This window comes from Talpa europaea (assembly GCF_964194135.1).
Source record: "Talpa europaea genome assembly, chromosome: 10".
Lineage (NCBI taxonomy): Eukaryota > Metazoa > Chordata > Mammalia > Eulipotyphla > Talpidae > Talpa > Talpa europaea.
The window spans coordinates 69,713,501-69,731,784 of NC_140077.1; the positions used below are offsets into that span (position 1 = coordinate 69,713,501).

The window sequence follows — 18,284 nt, forward strand, 5'->3', positions numbered from 1 at the left end:
AAATTAAATTAAAGGGGAAAAGTCAAACATCCTTAACTCGAGAAACGTAAGGAGTCGTCTCAATCCCTAACTCGATCTTCCTATATTAAGAGCCTTGACTAAGAAGAGGCAGGAATAGAGACTTGCAAGAAAATAAATACAGTTCAAAATAAAACCAAAAAACCCTTGGTATATAGAATACTGGATCTTTTTTTTTTTCTCCTGGTATGAGACCATGTCGCTGCATGGACATTCTAGACGGGAGTGGACGGCAGGCTTTTAGCTGGGTGACACCTCAGTCGCGTGAACTAAAGGATTTCTGCAGCCGCTCGGGGGCCCACGCCCCCGCGCTGGTCCGCGTCCAGGCGTCCGGGCGAGGGGGCTCCCCTGGGCCAGCCGGCTGAGCGCTGGGGTGAGGGGCCCCCGAGTCTAGTGCCCCGAGGACTGCACGTCTGCCTGAATGCCGACAAGCGACGGTGGCTGTTGACCAGCGGCTGCGGACAGCACCGGCCTGGGGTTCAGACGGGGCGGCAGAGAGTTAGCAGGGCGGATGAGAGGTGGTGGCGGCTGGTTCAAGGTTGCCCGGGGCTGGATGAACCGAGCCTGCTGCTGCAGCGGCGGCGGCTGCCGGTGGAGAGCGGGGGCCGCGGGCAGCGTTGGGCGCAGCAGCGGAGGAGGCTGGTTCAGAGTTGCCACGGGAACGGGCGGTGTTGGAGTGGACGATGGGGCGGGAGGTGATGGACCCAGAGTCCGAGGAGCCTGTGGGGTCTGTGCCTAGAGGTGAGGAGACAAAAACACGGCGTGAGCGGACGGTTCCTCGTGGGCCCAGACAACACAGCTCGGGCTGGCACAGGAAAACCAAAACAAACCAAAACAAAACAAAAACAGTAACACCAGTGTTTTTTGGAAGCACAAGCTTCTTTTATTTTAAATGAAACAAAACCAAAAACTGAAAAAGCCACGAAGCTACCAGACAGGCATCTTTATTAGTAAACAGCTTAACACTGGAAATAAAAGTAAGACCACGAAAGCGCGGGGCACGCTCGCTCCCGAGGGCCCGCCCCGAGCAGGTGCCGGAGACCCGAGCTCGCGCGCGGTCAGGTCGGCTTCCTGCGCGGCCGCTACAGCCGCTCCAGCCCCACACACACACACACCTCCTCTTCCTCCTCAGCGCTCTTCCCTGCTGGCGCATTGGAAGCACTGTTTGTCTCCTCCCCTAAAGCGGAGGCATCACCATTGGGAGCCCGGGTTCCTTGTTCTGCTTCCCACTCCTGTAACACCTCCTCTAAGTTAAACCGACGCCTGTAGTTTACAAAGAAGTTCTTCACTTGGCCAACAGTCTTGTTGCCAATTACATCTGCAATAGCTTGAAAATCTTTACCATATTTGCGGACACCTGGAAGGCAAAGTAAATAACACACCTGTGAAGGAGGGGCAGGAGAGCGGGTCCCACACGCCGCGGCGCACCCCCCCAGGACGCCCTGGCTGGCGAACCGCTCGCTTCTCAGTGCTGAGACGCGGCCGAGGCGCGGGGCTGCAGCGCCGGCCTCACTGGGTCGCGGCGTCGTGCCGGCCACCGCCTTCCACTGGCAGTCGGGAACTTACCATTTTGGACATACTCAGTTACTTTCTCCAGTCCTCTCTGGAATCTCAAATACATCCATTTATTGTAAAGCACTGAATTGTCTGTTCCATCCTCAATTCCACATTCATTTATTTCCCTAGTAGCCAGCCACCTAAATTTGAGCAACACCGGCTGTAAACAGAGCTGGGTAAAGCGCCGTCGCCTCACCCCCTCCGAGGGCTGCGGACGCGTCACCTCGGGGCCCCATTAAGGAAAACATTAGGGTTCTGCTCTGGATGCTGACTAGCTGAATTCCACGCGACCCCTTGCCCCTCTCACCTGGGTGCCAACAGAGAGGAGGTAAGAACTGAAATGTTAACAAACAGGAGAATCATCACAATCTGATGGACCAAAGAAAGGGGCGCTATTTTTCAGGGGGCTCTGAATTCACTGCCTGAGCTAGAGAGTATAGGGGTGCCTCCCTCTGTGGGATAGCTAGCGGGTCTGTGCCATCGCAGCCCTGAAGTCAGGGAGGACCCCGCCTGCGGTTACTTAAGGACATCTTGAAATAATGACGGCTATGAATTGATCTATGGACACCAGGAACCAATCATGCTATGGAATTGCAAACGACTCTACAATCGAATGGCTAATCATTTGCTCTTAAGGGAATTCTAAAAGTTCACTGACTTGCTCGAGATGCACTTATCTCAAGATAGAAAGGCTGTCAACATTTTACCATTGGGTAACTGTCTAAAAATGCCAGAAAACAGCAGCTCATGAATTACAGAGATGCGAAAGGAGAAAAATACTGACGCTTACAATAGAGAAGTCTGTGATTTAACCTGAGCAGCTGGGGGGGGGGGTCCAGTAACACATATGATCACACATGACATGACATGGTATGACATAATACTGTAATGGGGCATGTTAATGGCCCGCAGAAACTGGTGCCTATTGGCCCGATGTATCCAAGTACCTTCAAGTACCCTGTGGCAGGATTCTTGCTCTAAGTTCTGCCTGTATTTCAGATTGAGAACTTGGGCATGAGTCCCTCGCGCTCTACCAACTGGCCGCACGGTGCGGGCGTCCCTTCCCCCAGGGCACCTTGGGCAGGAGGGCTGACAGGCTCAAGCTACAACCACATCCTGTTTTGAAATCAGAATTTTGGACTCATACACTCTGCTGACTCCTCAGTTCTCAGTGGGAGAGACAGAGACATGCCAATAAAGTGACAATGCTGTCCTTCCCAGTGGTTCAGCAATGGAAATGAGCTTTTGTGCTCCCTAAATGCACGCGCTGACTCCCAGCGTGGCCTTCCTCATGAAATGTAAGCTCCCTGGGGATGATCGCCCCTCTGAGGATTTATTTGGTGATAAAATCGAAGGTGATTTCACGTCAGGGATTCTCACTTCATTCTCGGAGTTTCTCTGCTGCTTGTATTTTGGGAAATAGCCACAGCTTGTATTTTGGGAGATGGGGTGGCCGCAAGGGGGAGACGCTGCTTGGGGGAAGGCAGAGTCTCCATGAGGGCTATCAAATGTACATCCTGGAAATGCCCAGCCCTGCTGGGTACAGGAGCTTAGAAGTGAAACCTCCCTTCAACCTGGGATTTCTGGATCTTCTGTATTCCTACAGGGAGTCGCATTACGACTAACTCTGTCCCCATTTGGACATGTTACAGCCTCAGGACACCCAGCAAATGCACTTCCAAGCTTGACCTGAAGCCCTCACGTGGTTGTCCCTCCTCTGCTGACTCCGTTTTTCAGACAGGTCCTTTCATCTGCTCTCACTCAGGGGGCTCCTCCTGCCACCGCAGTGCTGCCCTCCAGCGTCAGTGACGCCAGGCCCACCCCTTCCTACAGGCCATCTGGGTCCCCAGACACTCGGAATGGTGGGACTTTTCCCAAGCACCCTGGTGTGCTGACTACAACCTGCTTCCACGGCCCGTGGCACCGGCCACCCTGGGGCCTCCTGAGAACAGGGGTACCCTGGGGTGGGCTGGCGGGGTCTGCCACAGCTAGCGCTCCCTGAGGACCCCCCACCCCTGGGGAGCAGCCTCGTATGCCTGCCCCAGTGTGTTGTGACCAAGGCCATAAGCCTGTCCGTGGGCCACTCTGAAGGGACTGGGGGTGCCGTCCCTGCAGTCAGCCCCATTACTGCCTCTCACTGAGGCCTGGAGCACTCAGGAGAGGGCCGTCTCCTGCCCTTGACCACAGGGGCCATTCTGGCGGCTTCCTGGCCCCTGCGCCCTAGCGCGGTGCTCGGCATCAGCTCTGGCAAGGCCAGTTGCTGTGCCTGTGCCCAGCTGAGAGCTGGGCAGCCCCAAGGAAGCCTGTCCACTGGCTGTGAGGACGCTCCTGTGGGGCACTCAAGCTGCTCCGCCAGCAGCCACACGGTGTCAGCACAGGTAAGAGGTACGGGGGGACGGTAGCCTGTCTCCCACACAGGTCATGGTAACAAGACAACGGGCTGGTCATCAGCAGGGAGTGAGTGCAGTGACAAAGGCTCTTTTTGAAGATGGACAAGGCTGAGGCCCATTTGAACCACAGTTTTAATTAAACTTCTCACCTTTAAGGCAAGTCAGTATTCTAAGGTTAGAGGGATGAAGCATACAAGTACCTGGGATAGGTAAAGTAGAAAGTTCCCAGGGAGTGGGGAAAACTTGTTTTCACTCAAATTTCTGAATTTCATCTGAAATAATATAAGACCTTTTGAGTGGAGGGAAGTGGACGGTCTCTTGCAACCTAGAATATAATGCGTGCTTTCAATTCTTCCTTGGGAGTTAACAAAATAGAACTCAAGACACTGTGCCATCACCATGTTTGGGGAACCCACAGTTTCCAACCAGTGTTCTGCTAGCAACAAAAACCAAAAAATGCTCGTAGAGTCTACGCTTTGGCTGATAAGGTAACCAGGGGCATCTCTAACGTGGTGTTTCCCATCCATGGGCATGGAACTGTGGAATTTTTCCTTAGGTAGAAGCGATACTGTGAATCTGCTTTTCGTTTGTTTTAAAAAGGTATTTTAAAAGTCTGCGTTTGGGCTACTAAAAATAAAGCCCAAATATGATCATGGCAAGTTGTTCCTGGGTAGGGAAATTTGGGAGATATTTTTTCCTGCTTCTTATAAGAGAAATTCTTAAAGTGAGCATGTCTTGCTTATAATTGGGAAATATTTTTTCAGCAAATTATTTTTGAAGTGATAGAACCCAGTGCTATCTAGAAACTCCAGGGATGGGGGCTCTTTCCTATCAATAAGAGGTTGATTTTAAACTCGCACCTTTGGGTTGGACACTGAAGCCAAGGGGTGCCGTGGAGAGGGAAAGGTCTGAATCTCTGTCTCCACGTCCTGCTGATCATCGATGCAGGCTCCAATCTTCAGTCTCAGGCAACTACAGGGTCTCTCTCCTACTCCAGGAGCCTTCCTGACGTCTCTTAAGTATGGACAAATTAGCAAGAAGCCAGTTTCTAGACTTGCAGCTTCATTTCTGCTATAAAGGAACGAATGTGTGAACTAGAGGGAAGGGGGTAACATTTAACTGTCAGCAAAGCTGCTGGAATACAGTTCTGTCATTTCCTGATTTATATGAGAAGGCGGCAATATGAGGGAAAAAACAAAACTAAGAATTAAAGTTGACATCTTGATAAAAGCAGAAAGATTTTGCTGTTTATCTTAAAATTGCACAAATATTTTTAGGGGGCATATTTTTTCCAGAGTTATGATTATGAAATTAAAGAGGAGCCCTCAAATAAAAATAGCAAGTTTTATATACAATGTTTCTGGCCCCTCTATGCCCTACATTTCATACTACAGTTTAAATGTACTGCTATTTTTTGAAAACAGCTAACTATTGCATTTTACACTGAAAAAATATACCTAGAATCTAATTCCTTTCTTTATTCTTGCTATGTAATGTTTATCACATCTATGTCAAGATTGATTTTAGGTAATTTCTAAATGTACTATAGATTCTTATCTACAGTTATATGATACAAGCTACGAACAAGACTATTTCGCCATTAATGCAGGGAAAGAGGATAATCGGTCTTGTCATTAACTAGTTTGTTGTAATAGCAAATTTAGATACTTAAGGTTACAACAGATGACAAAGCTACAGAAAAGCCATTCTTGGCAGGTATTTTAAAAGGATTAAACTAGCGCCATTTGTAACACCCCACCTGGGGACACCTGGAGAACTGGGTATACCCCAGTATACACAGACACCCCTGTAGGGGCTGCGTAGGAAAGGGAGAAGATGGAAAATAAAGCAGGAAATATTTAGCTGAGCCCTAGGACTCTTGGCTTTACAAGAGTCACAACAAAAAGGTTTATTTAAATAGTAGGAATAAAGGTGATAAATCTCAGCAGTGACACTGGAGTAGGTGTGTCTTGCCCTCAGTCACTCTGCTAGTCACTGACCAGCAAGATAAAACAAACTACTTAGTAAATGTCAATCAGGACACGTGTGTGCACATGTGTTAATGACTTAAATGTTAAGCTACATAAATTAAAACATGTTGCTATCAAAACAGAAATGATTATTACTTTGTGTAACTGAGATGCATTAAAGGAATAATGCCACAGAAAGGTTTAGCATAAAGGTTAGGAAAACAAAACAATTGTCTTCTAGGACAGCAGCTTAAACTTGGTAAAATAACGATTGCCATTGCAACCTCAACCATGCTGAGACTGGGGTAGAGGTGGCACTGTCACGTGATTACACTAAGCCACGCCTCTGAATAGGACATAAATGTGTGAGCACATGAGGCATAAATGGCACTTTTTAATGCTCCCTAAAGTAACTATTTTGGACACCAATAACTTTAGGTTGTTTTATTTTATGTGACCTATAATAAATAGATTAAACCAAGTCCCAAAACAAAAAGCCCTAAAAGCTCCAAAGTGAAAACAAAAACTCCAGGGATGAAATAAATAAAAACAAAGATATCACATAGTAAGAAAGTGTCTTCAAAATCCTAAGAACATGCGTATTTTCATGAGAATCCCTGCATCATGTAATTTATTTAAGGGGTACTTTTTAGGCATGTTGAAGAATAGAGACTCACAGAAACCCCAGACAGAGGGAACATCTGGTCGGGTCTATGAAGAACCTATTCTGAGGCGTCTTAGCGGGGCTTTTGCCACAGGCAGCCCTAACGTGCCGTCCCTCTAGCACTGCCCTCCCCGATGTGCTGTGTGTGGTGCCAGCTCAGCTGCAGCTTCCAAGGCTGGCACAGCAGAGACCCTGTGCAGAGAAACACCGGCCTAGATCTGCCAGGTGGTCTCTTCAGGAAACCCGTTCTCAGGGACAACCTTGCACCAGAGCACGGGACTAGCAGGCCGCCCTGGAGCATGGATTCTGGGAGCCAGGGGTTAGCCACCGAGGCTGTGGGTCAGGAGGGGGAAACAGGCTTTGACAGTAAAGGCCATGTCTGCTCAAGCAGCTCTGCTAGAGCCCTGAGCCACGGTTCTAAGTGAGCACCCAGCAGCCCTGCCAATGCTGTCTGCTAGCAAGAACTGAAACTGTTCCTTTCTAATCTGAGCTATTACTTAAGTTATTGAACATTCTCAAGGAGTTCAACTTTGCTGAACTCTCAGACCCTTAGTGCCACAATCACAGTGGCACCGCTCAGGCCTGGGTACCCTCTGCGGAGGTGGTGCGGGCCCAGCGGCGAGGACGCCTGTGCCACTACAGGGCTGGCTGGCAAGTTCCTGCTCGTGTGTTATGGCATTATTCTCACTCCCATGTGATGGCTGTGTGGCCCTGCTGAGTCAGGTGTGCTCTGCCCTCAAGCACTCGTACTTTTAAAGGCGAGCACGTGTTCCCGGCCCACCCTGGTGCTGAGTGCAGGGGGTGCCAGCACCCAATGCAGACCACAGGCCAGGCTGCAGTGTGGTCTGGCCTACAGCGAGTTCATCCTAAGGGGAGCAAAAGTCTACAACGCTAATAAAGTAGACCGTCTGCCCTTCTCAGAATACTTCAAACAGGACGAAACCCAAGTTTGCGGTTTCCAGCGTGCCACGGGCACTCGTCATAAGAAGTATTCTATCATACAGTTCAGAAAGGCGTTCTGGAAACTTTAAAACGTTACAGGCACATGCTTTGCATCCCTTCAGTATCTTTGGTAACACGCATATTTTTAAAGTTGCATCTGTAAGCATTGGGGGCCCATCTCTTACGCAAGCTGGGGCAGGCTGGCAGGCAAGCATGTCACTGATATTTTCAGCATCTGACATTTATCAAATAAACACTTTGAATGCGTGTTCAGAGAAGCCAGACACAGGTCATCAGTCACGGAGGCTTAACGATGAGTGGAGCCCAGCAGGGAATGGTGCCGGGGCAGGGCCTTGAAACAAGGCGGGATACCACGGGCAGTGGGTGCCAAGGCCTCGGGGTGCTGTTCCAGCCCTGATGTCGCGGGCTGGGGGCTCAGGCCCATGGTCCACACCAGGTTCCTGGGGGGCCAGCACCTTTTGGGGAGCACAAAGGCCTTCTCCGTCATCCCTATAGGAAGGGGAGGACTCGGGTGGCACCTTTCATGACAAGTTCAATGATTAACAACAAGAACTGCGTATCTTCAGTATACCTTGCACTGCTAGAAGCTGCTCCTCTGTGGTCCAACGGGCATTAATTTTCTGATTTGACTACAAAATTAAAGAGAAGTTTCCTAATGAGGATATGAAGACAGACAATTTCCAAAGTGCTTATTTCTTTTTTAACTTTTCACCAAATCACAGACATAAGATTACTAAAACTGATTCATGAAGATTCCATTTTTATAAGGATTAAAATACATATTGAGTTACCTTTTACCCACATAAAACATCATGGAAGGGGGCAGATGAACATCAGCATTTACACTTGTCAGAGATTAAAGCTAGAGAGTCCCCTGGCCTCCCACTTCCATGCACACTGTTCCCGCCACACGCTGCAAATGTTAACTTAGCCTGCTTTTAAATGTGTAAGGCTTTAGTTTCTTCAGAGGATCTGTGACTCTCTAAAATATCTTCAAATTTAGATTAAACTTATCCCACCAGAAAGTGTTGCATAAATTAACCCTGAACTGTAGACTAGACCTAAGTCCTAAAATATTTCTTTAAATTTTTGAAGCAGAAAGATTCCTTCCCCCCAAGACCACCCATATTTCTCCCAATATTTTCTTGAACAAAACCTAAGATTTCTATTATAGCAACAATATAATATTCAACACCTAGTGGAACTTCATTAGTGTAACCCTCGTTCAGGAAGTTGAGGGCTTTGGCCATGGCTGGAGGGACAGACTCAGTAGTGACAGAGGTTTGCAGAAGGAATGGCCCAGGCAAAGTGCTCAGAGTGACATGGGGTGGGGCCCTTGGAGGCCGCGCCTCGTCCGCGGCTGAGCAGCAAAGTCCCTCCAGGATAGGGTTTGAGGCAGCACCACCTTCCTCACCGTGAGCCAGAGGAACAAGTAGGCAGTCGGAAGAAAGAAGAAAATTATTAGGTGAGAAAGGGGGAAAAAGGACAGTATGGAGGGAAAAACCTGAAACACAAGCAGTGAATTCTAGACGATACTTAAAAGGGGACAGCAAGGAGGCGGGCGGCCACAGCAGATGCGCCCCAAAGTAAGGGGCTGGGAGGACCTGGGGAATGGCAGTAAAATTGGAAAGGGGGGAGGGGGCAAGAGAAGGTGGAAGAAAAAGTAAACTGGATCTTAAAGAGTGAAAAGAAACAGATAAAAAGCAACAGGTGATGACAGAGGAAAAATGTGAAATTTTAAACAGGTTCCCCACAAAGAGGAGGAGGAGCACTACCTGAGGGGTGCTCAGGCCATCTGAGCCCCCGCAGGTGGAAGTCCTTGGCACCCAAGCACAGCTGGTCCAAATATTGCTGAGTAAATGGGGAAAAAAATAAAGGGTCGATTGTACCTAACATGAAATTTATGAAAACGAGTCCATTAAAAGTAGTTCCAGTGGATGGGCCTCCCCTGGTGGCGCAGCAGTTGAGCACTGGGCTGTGAAGCTGCCCGCAGCCTCTGCAGCACCGGTTCGATCCCCGGCCGCTGGGCAAGGGTTCCACATGGCGCGCAGACCTCTCCTGCTGCCCGCTGCTCCCCTCAGCAGTGTACTTTGGTCCTTCTGCCTGTTCTGCTCTCTGCTTTAGCTCTGGTGAATTCTCTCACCCTCCCGCGCTTCTGACTGTACCCAGTGCTTATATGAATAAATAAGTAAATCTTTAAAAAAAAAAAAAAAAAAGGGCCTCCCTGGTGGTGCTGCGGTTGAGCAATGGGCTGCGAAGCTGCCCTCAGCCTCTGCAGCACCGGTTCGATCCCCAGTCGCTGGCACGGGTCCCACACGGTGCAACAGACCTCTCCTGCCGCTCCCACTGCTCCCCTCAGCAGTGTATTTCATCAGTCTGCCTGCTCTGTTCCCCGCTCTGGCTCTGGTGAATTCTCTCACCCTCCTGCGCTTCTGACTGTACCCAGTGCTTTTATAAATAATAAACCTTAAAAAAAAAAAAAAAAAAAAAGTAGTGCCAGTGGAGGGCCTCCCTGGTGGCACAGGCGCTTGAGCACCACGCTGTGAAGCTGTCTGCAGCCTCTGCAGTGCTGATTTGATCCCCACCAGCAGAAGAGATGCCCACATGGCGAGGTGGACCTTGCCTGTCTCGCCCGCTGCTCCCCTCAGCAGTGTGTTTCGTCAGTCTGTCTGTTCTAGTCCCTGCTCTGTCTCTGGTGAATCCTCTCGCCCTCCTGCCTTGGCCTCACCTGTGCAGATTTCTCTCTAGGGTTTCACATTCACGGGCTCAACAGACATGGGGTGACCAGGGACTGTGCAGGAGGAAGGCCCATCTACAAGCTACACTCAAATTGCCAACTCTCCAGACTCAGCACCCCCACCTCCTTGGGAAAGGGCCAACGGAAATGACCTCACTCACATACTTTGACCCCGTTTTCTGGTGAACCATTTCTGACTGCAACGGAACAACAGTCTCCAGCTCACTGATGAGTATACAATGGGTCATTTTTGTTTGGACGCCCTCAACGATTTTCTCAAGGGCCTCTTTTTAATTCATTGTGACTCACATTCTTCTCTTTTGGAGTGCGTGTCTGTGAGACATTATCCTTTTCGTCTTCAATTATTAATTCTGTTGGGAGCCTCAGCTGCCAACACTCAGCAAGCAAAGAAGCCCTTCCCTGAACTTTCATAGCTTCCTGGGGTTTTGCGTCTTTTGCAGGGTTCACAACTGTGCCCGGATCATGCGGCATTTGCACCCTATTTGCCAGAGTGCCTAGGGTCTGATGTGGTGGGTGGGAGGGGTAGAGCTATGGGGAGAGCCAAGTCTACTCCTATAAATGATCCATTCACCGGTGATTATTTCCTCGCTGACAACCTGTGCTTCTCCATCCCTCCCTCATATTAAGAAGCATTTGGATACTGAAGATCTGTGATACTACAGTGCCAGCTGTTCTGGATGAACGGTATGTGCTAAATACACGCAAGGAAGCTTCTAGCTTCATGAACCAATGGAACAGAATTGAAAGTCCAGAAATAAATCCACACATATACCAGTATTTAATCTATGATAAAAGATCCATGACCATATGATGGGGATGAGGCTCTTAAATAAATGGTGCTGGGAAAATAGGGAAACTGCACATAAAAGGATGAAGATGGATTACTCACTAACACCATACACATAAGTAAACTCAAGATGGATGAAAGCTTTAGATATCAGACCTGCAACATTAAAAAACACACATGGAAACAATGTTGACACCCTCCACCTTATCAACAATCAACATTTCTGGTGACTCAATCCCATGGCAAAGGAATTAAAAACAAAAATAAACAATTGGGATTACCTCAAGTTAAAAGGCTTCTCTACAGCAAAAGAGAATACAAGACAGTTAGACACCCTATCACATGGGAAAAAATATTTACATAGTATATAATGGATACAGATGAATACCCAAGATGTACAAAAACTCATACAGTTCAACCACAAAACCAAACAGTCCAGTTAAAAAATGGATAGCAGACATGAACAGACAATTCACTAAAGAGGATCTCAGAAGGTCAAAGACATTGAAAAAAATGTTCATCATCGCTCCTAATGAGAGAGATGAGGATTAAATCACAATGAGAGACCACCTCTCACCTGTGAGAGTGGCACATATTAAAAAGACCCCCCAACAAGTGCTGGAGAAGATGTCGGGGGAAGGAGGGGAGGAACCCTTTTACATGCTGGTGGGAAGGTAAACTGGTACAGTGATTATGGAAAGCGATCTGGATTTACCTAAAATTAAAGACAGAAATACCACTGGGCCTGACAATCCCGCTCTTGGGCATCTACCCACAGAATATGAAAAACCATTTAACAAAAAAAGTTTACATTCTACATACTGCAGCATCATTCACATAGCTAGGACAAGGAAGCAGCCTAAATTTCTTCCTGTGGGTGAATGGATCCAAAGGACATGGTCCACACACCCTAAGGAATATTACACACCCACAAAAATGCATGAAGTGCCACCATTTTCAACAAAATGGGGGGAATCTGACAGAATTATGTGGAGCAAAACAAGTCAGAATAATAAAAACAAATACTGGACATTCATACACCAGACACTTCAACAACGTAAAACACCTTCACGAACTCCTAGACATCAAAGGCACATCCTGAGGGCCCTGAGGGTAAGAGGGAGGGAAGGGGACAGATGAGGGCAGGAAGAAAGCATCTACATGGCGCCTGGGCAAACAGAAGTGATTGATGGGTGTGTGAATCTCAAGGGCAGATGCTAAGAAAAAGGGAACAAAAGACAAAAGACCACGCACTGTGAACACCAACTCTCCTCACACGTGAAGCAGGAGTATGAACACCAACTCCCCTCACACGTGAAGAAGGAGGTGACGATCACCCCCAACTATCAGTAAAATAGGAGAAAGGGCACTGGGTATTCCAAGATGTGGGAAAGACACAATGATTAGAATAAGGAAAGGGGCGGCTTGAATAAGACTTTAAGCCTAGAAAGCTGGGAGAAGGATGATGTTAGAAGCTAGAAAGGTAATAAGTGCTGACTCGGGGATGTGGGAAGCAAGTTCCAGCCCTGGCCGGGAAATAGGAAGAACCAGGTGATGAGCAGGACGTCCAGGCGGCGGGCAGGGCCGCTGAGGGTAAAACTGGTTCATTCATTCAAACACATTTTCAAGGGCCTGGAAAATGTTGATGAGGGCGAACAGAATGTGCAATTCTAAAGTCAATGTATGAATTTTTAAGTTTGTTTTTCCCCCAAGTTACTCTGGACGTGCTCTTCACAGGCACCCAAGCTCTCCCTGTGTCCAGGCACTTCCACTGCCGAAGACCCATGAGCGTCCAGCTGGGTCTTGGGTGCAGGCTCCAGCTCCGCCCAGGGCAGTATCCACTGGGAAGCTCCTCTGTGGCAAGGGTTCCAGGGGGCTCTGGGAAGGGGGGGCTGTGGAGGCCACGCCTGAGTAAGGGAAGTGGGGCCCCTGCTGACTTGGGGGTGTCCCAGGGAAGGGTCCAGGTGGGGGCCAACTGGGGGACCCTGCTGTGACAGAGCAGAGGCTCCCCTCTCCCTACTTCACTGGACACCAAGGGTTGAGTTTGTGTCATTTAAATGTACATGTGATGTGGCTTTAACCGGGGACATAATGGGACTGGCGGTATTTCCTGAGAGAAATAAATCTGAAGATAAATGCAGAAGGGCTGAATTACAGTGGACACAGGGGTATGAAGTGATGACGAGAACATGCCCTCTCAGAGGTGACAGGAGCAGCCATCTTAGGCCTCAGGCTCGGGAAAGCAAGGGGCGGAGGAGCTATGGGATCGTCTGAGCACCAAGGTGACCTTGAAGCAGCAGCTCCCAGGATGCGGGGCTGCAGGTGGGCTGAGCCCCCACTGGATGCCATGCCAAAGCGGGGGGCAGGGAGAGACAGTTTAAAAACTTTAAACACCTAAGATTCCTTGAAATTACTGATTTTTTTAAGTCCAAGAAACATTGGTAGATTTGTTTGATGTAATTCAAGGCCAGCTTGAATATATGTGGGGGCAGAGGGGGCTGTGAGGCAGCTGGGGTCAGCTGCGCAGGCCATGGGGTAGACCTTTCTACAGCAGCCCCATACGGAAACTGTTATTTAAAAACTCAGAAGACACTGATCAAGATTAGTGACCATAACAGTAACATAAAGGTCCACAAGGGCCTTGGGGGCAGTGTCACCTCCTTCATGCAGTCAGCATCTTCACTGGCCCCTTCCCTGAGGACGTAATTTGTCTGCATATCTTGCCCATTTTTATTAGTAGATTCCCACTATCTCTGAGCTGGAAGAGTTAGAAAAGCTCATGGAGTCAAACCCTCTGCCCAGGGCTGAGAAGCCCACGCAAGGCTCCTCAGGGAAGACTATGACCCACCTGTGTGGGCCCACCCACAGGTGGAGGTGTCTCGCTACAGCATGCAGCCCTTTCGGTTAGGACTTGTCTTTCCTGGGTACGCGCCCCTCCTGGGCTGCCCTGCCCACCTCCACCCCCCACCCACCTCAGCAGGGGCCCCCCCATATGTTCAAGGAGATGCGTAATTCCCCACTTTGAAGGTTCTCTGAATTTGTCATTTGCTGTCCATTCCTACAGCAAACTCCAACCCTCCCCAACCCCCCTCATCCTGACTCAGTGACTTGGTGTCTGGTCTGTCAGGTTTCTAACTTCTCTGGTGTTGTGCTGCTAAATTTCCCTGAAGTTAAAATTTTTCATCACATCCTCCCGACATGGAAGAAACTAGCGGGCTTGATCTAATGAAGGTGACTTCTCTTCCCAGCTTCCCCCGAATGCTTCTGCGCCCGTCCTTGCCCACGGCCTTGGCCACCACATGCTCTCCCTCCGCCCAGGGCCTGCCTGATGAGTGGACAGTATACTTTCTGAAAACTGCCCTCCGCTGTCCTTTCCAGAACCAGCACCACGGCGACTGTGGGACAGTGCTTGGGGACGCCTCGTGACGGGCCTTGAAAGCACTTTTATGTGTTCTCACTTTTCGGGGAGGTCATTCAGCACCTGCCATGGATTATTCCTCTGCCCTTCTGCATGTGGAGACCCACTCACCCTTCAATCTTCAATGGAAACACCTCCACTAGGAAGCCTTCCCTGATTCTCCAAATCAGCATGACTCATGATTTGTTTTCCTATAGTGCTTATAAATCTATCATAAAACTTTTATATCAGTCTGTCTTAAGACATCTCGATGGTAAATTCTTGTTTTTTAAAGAAGATGGAAAATCCATCTCTTCCTCATTTTGTGCCCCCCACCCCCAGGTACACACTTCCCATAATGCCTCACACAGCACCTCACCCGAAAGAAGTGGTCAGTGAATACTTGTGGGGGTGCATGAACTGACTTCTGCAAATTTCCTGAGTGAAATAACCAGAAGCAAATGAGTAGGTGAAGCCTCTCAGAGTGCGGGCTTGCAGCTGTCACATCACCCAGTGAGCTATTGCTTCAAAAGCTAAGGAAGCCCTTTGGGTGGGCACTGGAGAGCTTCTCTAGGCAAGGGTGAGCTAGCCGGAAGGTAAGGAGGTGGAGTACACAGTCTGTACAGGCCTTTACTGCAATTGTTGATCTAGTGTTTTGAAATATATCTATCCAGCCTGCCCTCCCCTGCAAAGGAATTGAAGGGGACTAATATAAATAAATAGTCAATTAAAGTGACATACATTCTGGGCATTTTGGAGATGATAAAACATTCATACATTTTTCAAGTCATGTGTGTTGAATAATCATTAACATGGATTCAGATTCCAGCATGTGGATGGCAGCGTTAAGACTCTGCTTGTCTTGTTTTGATCAGTCTTGTTAAAATAAACCAAAAGAGGTAACACGCTTGATAACTCCTAACCGGATAATCACATTTCAATGTGAGACTCTAACATACAATTTTGTTACTATATGAGAACATCCCAAAGTAAGAGGCATCTTCTAACCTAGAACCCCAAGATTCTGAAACGAAGCCCAAGCCCCAGGCTCACTGGCTGTGTGGCCATGGCCAGGGCCCTGGGGCCTGGTGTCCAGTGTGGGCTGGTGTGGACCGACTACTTCTGGGATGTATATGAGCAGCAGGTGAGGCAGTCAGAGGCAAATTATAAATATCACAGCCCCTTACATCTTAGTTACTATAATGTTCATGGCTGAGACTATCTCGTAATTTTCTGGAAAAATTAAGATTAGAATTATATCCTTGAAGATTTGATAGACTTTTTTTCTGCAACATTGGGAATTTTCTGGGGGCAAATATGTTACTGATTCCTTAATGATTATGACTTATTCCAGTTTTCTTTTTTTGAGACAATTTTGGTCATTTTCCTAGGAATTTCATAGTTTTGTTTAAATTTGCAAATTTACTGGCATAAAGCTCTTTATGATCCTGATTTCACTATCTGCTGCACTTAGGAAATTTTGCCTTTATGCAGCTTTCTGCATAATTAAATAGCAACTAAAAACAACTTCAGTACAAAATTTTAAACAACTATCGTAATAATTTACATAAAGTGGTATTTTTTTGTACTATAATATCTTCAAATAAATAAATGTTTTGGAATGTCTGTCAGTTTACCCATGGGCCTGAATGAGATGTATTAACTTAATTCACTCTGTTCCATTTCCTGTCCTTTTTGAAAGAGATTATTCAAAACAAAAACAACTTTTATCCTTAGAAAGGCCCTCAAGAGGGATCTGGCCTGTCCACCCCGCCCTCATCCTGAGCCCCTCACACAAAGTCTCATCTGTAGATACCTGTGTCCACCCCGCCCTCATCCTGAGCCCCTCACACAAAGTCTCATCTGTAGATACCTGTCAGCCTGGGATCTGAGGGGGAGAGGGACACCCCATTAGGGTCTGATAAGATCATTGGATCACTGCATCCCAGACAGGCAAGCCCAGGACGAGAAGCAAACACAGCAGCCTTAGAGAGAGCGAGAAAAGGCTTAAGATAGAAGCTTCTATAAAGAAGACTTGATTGAACATTAAGGGCATGTTAGCTCCTGTGTCATCACAGATATCAAAACATTCGATTTCAGCTGACATACAAGTAAGCCTTGAGGAAATGGTCAATCTCGATCTTGATTTTTAGAATTTCGCATTTTCAGGGCTGTAAGTACAAGAACGGATGTCCTGATAATAAGGTCCTAGGTGGAAATCTCAACCAAGAGACCAATATCTTAAAATCAGAATTGTTAAAGCAAGCCCCTTTTCTTGGGGTCTTGATCGTGCTGTTTACACAGGAAGGAAAGGCCCTGCACACTGTTCTAGACCCAGGAAAGTCTGGTGTGTCTGTGGTCTTCTGGTTTCCAGGCACTGGCTGGGACAGAGCTATTTTTCCTAATGACTCTGCTTGGCATGAATTGCTGAGGGCAGGAGAGAAATGATTTAACTTCAATCACTAGTCATTTAGCTTAAATCGAAGACCAACTACGTGCATGCCAAAGCACACAACAAATCACCCACATCACAGTGCTTCCAAGCATTAACCAAAGTAGCAGTTGATACTGGTAACCCACAGAACAAGCCCCCTGCACTCAGCCACAGTCTCTCCTCGGCAACATACCTCAGGGGGCTTGAATTCTTCGATGCCACCTTCCATTTTCTGTTTAAGTGCACTGTTTACTTGCTTAGCATTCTGAACCTTCAAGAAAATAACCCAAAACATGAATCAGATCATACACACAGTAGACTGCCAGAGCACTCAACAAGAGATGGACAGTGTCAGACCCTCTGCAGCTCCAGTGCAGGAGGACAGAGCCACCCCACTGTACCATGCATGGTCGGGATACCAACTGTCACACCCATTTATAGAAGTGTGTATTTCATGGGTTAAAGACACAGTTCACAAGTCATATACTTGAATATCTTCTATAAATATCCCTTAAAACCAAATGCTATTAGTACATGTAGGAATTAAATTCCATCAATCTTTGGCATTACTATCGTGTTTTGATCAAATAACAATTACTCCAGTAATAATAATGACGAGGATGGATAATGTTTGCTGGTGTTAACTGGGTACAAAATGCCACTCGTGGTGTTTCACAGGGAACAAATCACAATGCTCAAGCCCACAACACTCTTGGGAGCAAGGAGGATCAGCTGTGCTGGGCCTGATAGGTGGGCAGGCTCATGATGCCATGAGAATCGTGCAATAAACCCGGGGCACCGAGGAAAAGGAGCCCGAGACAAGGGCCACAACCCTTCACAGTGGGAGTGAGAACGATAGGAAGAAAGCATGGGGCAAGAAGTCCTAAAGTGCCACCAGAAAGATGCGACATCCCCCAGGGGACATCTGAAGGCCGCTGAGTGCAGTGGGCACCAAGCAGGCGCAGCTCCTGAGTTACTGGGAAGGAGCGGGAGGCTGCTTGAGTCAGATGGGAAGTTTTCACAGCAGTGGCTGTGGGCACGCTGTGGATGCGGCTGTGGACATGGCTGTAGACATGGGCATGCCGTGCATGGGCTGCAGATGTAGCTGTGGCTATGCTGTGGACATGGCTGTGGCTGGCTCATGATAGTGAACTGAGGTCACCAGCACATTATGTGATATGTGTACGTGAGTGAGGGATAGCAGGGCGTGCTGCCCAGCAGGTAGCTGGATTCATGGAGCCTAGGAGAAAAGGCTCCGCTAGTGGAGCAGGCTCAGAACCACTGGCAGAGCGCAAGGTCAGGCAAGAGGGATCAAGAAAGCAGACTCAGAAGACTGAGGAGGAGTC

General features: G+C 48.1%; 1 protein-coding gene across 4 annotated transcripts in view; it reads right to left on the bottom strand.

The window, feature by feature from the left end:
- Positions 1–221: 221 nt before the first annotated feature.
- The window catches only part of RCOR3 (REST corepressor 3), a gene marked incomplete at both ends in the record, with an annotated part of 39,128 nt that continues 21,065 nt past the window's right edge, over positions 222–18,284 (bottom strand). For 2 of the 4 annotated variants that reach the window (XM_084246321.1, XM_084246320.1), the window contains 4 exons: positions 222–753; positions 1,134–1,375; positions 8,134–8,191; positions 17,132–17,209. In XM_084246321.1, the coding sequence (XP_084102447.1) occupies positions 409–753; positions 1,134–1,375; positions 8,134–8,191; positions 17,132–17,209 (723 nt within the window). Of the gene's footprint in view, positions 754–1,133; positions 1,376–8,133; positions 8,192–17,131; positions 17,210–18,284 lie in introns of those variants that run through there. The other 2 variants (XM_084246322.1, XM_084246323.1) reach the window with 2 other exon arrangements.